Here is a 6,540-nt window from a genome sequence, read left to right on the forward strand (position 1 = left end):
CAGGTGAGCCAGTACAGGCGTAATATGATCAAACTTTCTTGTTCTTGTCAAAAGTCTAGCAGCCGCATTTTGTACCAACTTTTAATCTAGCATTAATCTTTTAATGCTAGACATGGGGAGACCCGAAAATAATACGTTACAGTAATCGAGACGAGATGTAACAAACGCATGAATAATGATCTCGGCGTCACTAGTAGACAAAATGGAGTGAATTTTAGCGATATTACGGAGATGAAAGAAGGCCGTTTTAGTAACATTCTTAATGTGTGACTAAAACTAGAGAGTTGGGTCGAAGATAATACTCCGACGAGTCGTTTTGTTTAATTGTTTGGTTGTAAAATGTTAAAGTTGTATTATTAAATAGAGGTCGGTGTCTAGCAGGACCGATAATCAGCATTTCCGTTTTTTTGGCGTTGAGTTCCAAAAAGTTAGCGGACATCCATTGTTTAATTTCATTAAGACACACCTCCAGCTGACTACAATCCGGCGTGTTGGTCAGCTTTAGGGTCATGTAGAGTTGGGTGTCATCAGCATAACAGTGAAAACTAACACCGTATTTGCGTATGATGTCACCTAGCAGCTTGTAGATGCTGAAGAGTGCAGGGCCAAGGACCGAACCCTGGGGAACTCCACTTGTTACCTAAATATAGTCCGAGATCACATTGTTATGGGAGACGCACTGCCTCCTGTCAGTAAGATAGGAGTTAAACCAAGACAGGGCTTAGTCTGACATAAAGATCAATGAAAAAAACACTAAGATGTTGAGATTGAACATCGGAAATAATGACACTATTAAATTGAAGATGAATTCGCTTGTCTCTGTGAAGTTGTGAGCAAGGAGGGCAGAAGTGGAAAAAATATGAATAGCAGTTTAAATAAAGCAAATACAGCAATTACAAAACTAAATATAATTTGGAAGTCAAATCAGATTAGTAAGAAAACTAAAATCAAACTCTACAAAGCTACAGTCTGACCTGTTTTACAGTATGGATGTGAGGGCTGGAACAAAAATGATGAGTAGAAACAGAAAGTGCTTCTCCTCGTTGCAGAACCTCCTCAATATTGGTCACCGTAATTTTCTGAACATCCTGTAGCTCTGTGTGGAAACTGATTCTTTCCAATTCAAATGTCTTAACAGAATAATGAAGATCTGTTGACCAAAAATAATTTCAGTTGATGAACTCAATAAAGTGACCCAAATTAGCAGAATATGACAGGAATTAAAAAAGAGAAGTTGGAAATGCATTGGTCACGTAGTCCATCCATCCATTTTCTACTGCTTGTCCCTTTCGTGGTCGCAGAGAAAGCCAAATAACACCCATTGCATAATAGCCTAGACATGGCTGTGACTGGGACTACTTACATAGATACTGACCAATAAAAAGGCTTCCAACATTGTTTTTAGGAAGTTTGATGTTGCCTCATAGCCAAAAAAAGATATTCAACCAAAAAAAGTCATAACCCCCAAAAATTGTAGTAATTCCCTCCCAAAAAAAATGCGACCAAAAAAAATGGATTCTAACCAAAAAAATTAACAATTTAAAAACCCCAAAATGGTTTTATAAGGTGAATCAGTAAGAGTAACCCAAAAAAAACATTAAAAAAACCCCAAAACTATTTATAACAAAACAAATATTTGTGACCCCCAAAAAAGTGCAACCAAAAGAACTAATTGATAACCAAAACAAATTTAACAAAAAATATTTTCAAGCAAAAAATGATGGATAGCCAAAAAACTATTTATAACCAAAACAATATTTGGAACCCCTCAAAAAATTGCAACCAAAAAAGTGATTATTGAGCCACAAAATAATTTTCTATAAAAAAATAATTATTATAACAATTTTGATTTATAACCCAGAAAATATTTATACTACATAAAATGAGTCGCAACAAAAAAACATATTTATAAGCAAAAAAAGGTTTATAATAAAAAATAAAAAGGATTCATTACCAAATAAAAGTATTTGTAACAATAAAAAAATGATTAGCAACCAAAATATTTTTGGGGGGAAATTAACTGGCAATTTTGAATCCATTTTTATTGTATTGTATATTTTTTTTAAATATTTTTTTGGTCGCAAATTATTTTTTGGTTGCGTAACAAGACACAAATATCTCATCCCAACTTTTGCTGCACGCCATGGCGACCTGGCCTCACTGAGGACAGCGGAAGGTTCTCACAAAGAGGAAGTTGTGGAGTCCAGCACCTCACGGCCGTTACAAACCGCTGGCACGTAGTTTGAAGCCGACCCTGAGAGCACACAAAGTCTTGGTCAAGTTTCTGTCCAATTGGCAGAAAATGTGTTTACCTTTGGAGTAACTGGAGCTGGGGGCGGAGGCGGAGGCGGAGGCAGAGGCGGAGGCGGAGGCCGACACGGTGGCACTGAAGCGGTTGGTTGTGACCCGCAGCGTGGACACGTTCTTCTGAGGCTGGAACAGGATGATGTGGATCTTAGGAGCGAAGAGGCAGCCCAGAACCACAGAGCCGCTCAGACTGACCGAGATGCACATGGTGGTGGTCTGCACCTGCACACGCAAAACAAGATGGCCGCAGAACACACCTGTTTATTCACACAGATCACCTGATTTAAGTGTTGAATTTATTTAAAAAATTCTAAAATATTTATTTTTTCTAAGAATAATTTAATAATAATTTCCAAACATCCTGGAAATTAAATTATTTTTTTACAAGTTCATTTTCCCCCCAAATTTCCACTTTGATATTACTGTTTTCATCTTATTTCAACCCTTTCACATTAAAACATTATGTTTGTTATTATACACCACAAAAATTCACAGTTTTTCCGGATTTTCTACTTTTCCGTCACACTTATTGTTAGAATAATTATGTATAAATTATCACACAACTCTTATGCATAAAGTCCGTTGCTATTGTGCTAAAGCTGTACTTTTTCTATCCCTGCAAGGACAAAACTTCTTGTCTGAGGGGTGGCCTCAGCCGCTGATGTTATCTTTGTTTTAGCCCGCTAACAGCCAAGGACTTCAAGGACCTTAACGAAGATAAGATGACAGCACACAGACGAAGCAGAGACAAGGTAATCACAAGGCCCCAGCACATTCCGTCATGTATTGTGCGTACTGGAAGCTGCTTTGCTTGAAGTGTGTGGCCACTCCTTTTAGAGCTGGCCTCAGTGATGTAACCAGGGACCTCCCAAATAAATAGAGAAGCGGGTGGGACTGTTAGCTCAGAGCGTGGTGGGAGATTGTAACTGAGCGTGCAATCCCAAACATCTCTCCTCATTGAGCGAAAATGAAGTCTGTCTCTGCATGATTCCTTGCTTCTTGTCTGTTTACCAGATGTCATCAGTATTTGAACCTGACACTTATTCTGTATTCAACAGTTTTACTACTTCCACAATATTAATGAATTGCTAGCATGATTACGTTAGCATGCTAAATCTTTAATCACATAATTTGGGACCTAATAATTTGTGCTAGAATGCTATAACGATCGCTAACGTGGCAACATGAGCGTTCTAGCATGTTAACCAACTAACATAAGCGTGCATTTTTTTTTCAGATAATTTTGATACTTGATGCATGCTAACTGATAGCATGCTAACATTGCTTGCTATTTTATCATATTTTTCTGGTGCAATCATATATTTAACTACTTTGTGCATGTAAGTGTTTACATGTTAGCATAGTAACGTTAGCATACTAGCTTTTTTTTAATCTCACTTTGCAATGCCAAAATGCATACGTTTTGTTACCTCATGCTATCTAGCCAGCGTGCAAACTGTTAGCATGTCAGTTCAACTTCAGCATTTCAGCAGGATTACATTTTCTAGTTACAATTTAAGTTAAAGTACCAATGATTGTCACACACATACTAGATGTGGCGAAATTATTCTCTGCATTTGACCCATCACCCTTGATCACCCCCTGGGAGGTGAGGGGAGCAGTGGGCAGCAGCAGTGCCGCGCCCTGGATACATTTATGGTAATTTAACCCCCAATTCCAACCGTTGATGCTTAAGCACTGGAAATACTGTATATCTATGCCAATATTTACTGCACTTTTTACCCTTTTATACCTTTTTGGTCTTCATGTCCTGCATTCTGTGTGTGATAATTATATACATATACATTTCAATCCAAATCATAATGCAAATACTAAATCAAAAATGCAATGAAACATTCTCATGCAGAATATAATCTCATTGTGACACAAACGTTAATATGAATACGAATTATTCCTATAAAAACCGAACTATGTAATGATACACATTAAAAGATGTAATCATCAAAGAATAATTATTATTATTATCATCATCATATTATATATTATTTTAAAACATATATAAAACATTTGCATTATATTCAGACAAGAATTATTGCGATAAAAAAACATTTTTGTAGCAAGAATTGGTTTAAATAAAGAATCAATTCGGTCAACCCAAGAATCGGAATTGAATCTTGAGTTGTTGAAAGTATGTTTGGGTACTGAATTTGGTACTTTTAAATGTACCAAACGAATTCTGTTGATCCTCCCGGATACTGATTCACGTAAAATCATATTTCCATAACTTTGTTGCATGCAACTTCACTTCTGCTTGCAGACTCAAACATTCCTATTCAGAGTGGACTGCCTCAAAGTAATGTAGACGTTTTCCATGCCAACATAGCAAGTATGCCTGATAGAAATGTAAAACTCCACTTTTCAAAATAGCGCCATGCTAATTTACATTGGCTATCCCATACACATGCTGCTAAAATGTTACTGTAGAAGTCTCCTTCTAGTAGGGTGGGTGAATTACTCACTTCAGCTGGATACCGGTGTTCTGATTCAACAACTGCTTTTATTTTGTCATCAAGCACTTGCATGACACACAACATTTCAGTCCTGTTTTGTCTCATGCTCTCCAAGTCTCTCTCCAAATTTCCCCTCCTCTCCTGCACCCGGCCGCTCACTCTTAAAGACAAAAGATGATTAGATTAACACGTACCACCTGTGAAATCTAATCACCTGTCAGCACCACGGACAGCGGCGGTGACTTTTACTCCCGCAGACAGACATTTTGAATTTTGAACACTTATTATACATTACATTTCTTATATTATCAAGTATGTATTAAAAATCCTATGTTAAGCAATGTTTTGAAAAAAATACCAATTAAAATGTAAATTTAATGTAACAATACTATATATATACTATACATTATAATTAAGAATGCATATACAGGAGTGCATATACAGTGTGTGTGTGCGTGAAATGGAAATTGAGGGTCATGTTAGTCACATTTCAACCTCTAATGTGAGCTGACTGTTGGGGTCACGTGACCGCAATTCCTCTTCCTTCGCCATTGGATAGCCCCGCAGTGCACGAGACAACTTCCAAGTGCACGTGCAGCGGTAGGTCACATAGAAACATACCGTCAATGCTATATAAAGTGAACGTCTTTCTTTTTAAAAAAAAATTCATTTTTAACGTAATTCCTCAAATAGTGCTCAAATACTCAACTGCAGAGAGCACTTGGCCTTTTTTTGAATGCCGTTAGAGGCGGAACCAATTTCTATAGTTGGCTTGAGGCGACTTTATTAGGCTACACATGACACTGATTATAAAGATGATCACCTGTTTAATTAGGTGGTTGCTTTCAACATACTTTGTCTAAACAAAAACAATAAGAAGTAGAAATACTACATAAAGATAATAATAATAAAACCCCTTTTTTAAAACCACCTTACTACCGACTGAATAGCTGCTGTGAGACAATAATACTGTATGTACAGTACAGGAAGTCTGTCAAGTCCGCAAATAATTAACTTACACTGCACAAATGGTTCAAATTGATTATGTTAACAAATTAATTAATTTATTATTACATTAACAGTAATTAAAATTAAATAATTAATCAATTAAAAAAATCACTATAGTTAAATAACAGTGGCACATAAATATAATTTAACAAACACAATAAATAATTTGAATAATATATAAATAAAATATACTACAATTAATGTACTGTAATTAAAATGATTAACATTGATATTTTGGAGATTGTATAATATAATGTTGTGGAGGGAGGTGTGGCCAGCGCTGCTTGCAGGAGCCAAAGTCACCGCCTCTGTCCATGGCACTGAGAACAGAGTGCCATCAGATGGGGCGTGGCAGTGTTGACGGCGAGACACAGCTGAACAGATAATTAGATCTCGCGGGTGGTGCAAGTTGTCTAATCATCTATTGTCTTTAACAGTAAGAGGCCGAGAACAGGAGGGGAGAGAGGATATGGAAGTGACTGAAAAGTCACATCCTGCTGTACAAAAATTTAATAAAATCTATGTACATCAAAACCGGGTTAAAAACTGCATGCTTGGCTCCTGTGCCGTGTCTAACAGTGGAACTGCTGGGAAGCAACTTCCACAAATGTATTGCAGACTTCAGAGACAGACACGCTGTATATTTTTAACCAACTTTATTGATGCATTTTAGTTGGACTGACTAGAAATAGGTTTGTCTTGAAATTTATATGCTCTTTAAAACTTCAAATAATCGGCAATTAAAGTATGTTAA

At 36.7% G+C, this 6,540-nt stretch overlaps 1 protein-coding gene across 2 annotated transcripts; it reads right to left on the reverse strand.

Moving 5' to 3' along the window:
- Positions 1-1,137: 1,137 nt before the first annotated feature.
- LOC133535688 (metabotropic glutamate receptor 3-like) lies at positions 1,138-4,910 on the reverse strand. Of its 2 annotated transcripts, XM_061875637.1 has the most exons (4): positions 4,788-4,910; positions 2,313-2,529; positions 2,162-2,254; positions 1,138-1,150 (listed from the first exon to the last, which is right to left on the reverse strand). In XM_061875637.1, exons 1-3 carry the CDS (start codon positions 4,881-4,883, stop codon positions 2,181-2,183), a joined length of 387 nt encoding a protein of 128 aa, XP_061731621.1. In that variant the 5' UTR covers positions 4,884-4,910; the 3' UTR covers positions 1,138-1,150; positions 2,162-2,180. The 2 variants fall into 2 exon arrangements, with proteins under 2 accessions (XP_061731621.1, XP_061731620.1); XM_061875636.1 differs by lacking the exon at positions 1,138-1,150 and having other exon boundaries at positions 1,588-2,254.
- Positions 4,911-6,540: the final 1,630 nt, after the last annotated feature.

This window comes from Nerophis ophidion, linkage group LG16, assembly GCF_033978795.1.
Source record: "Nerophis ophidion isolate RoL-2023_Sa linkage group LG16, RoL_Noph_v1.0, whole genome shotgun sequence".
NCBI classification, from domain to species: Eukaryota; Metazoa; Chordata; class Actinopteri; order Syngnathiformes; family Syngnathidae; genus Nerophis; species Nerophis ophidion.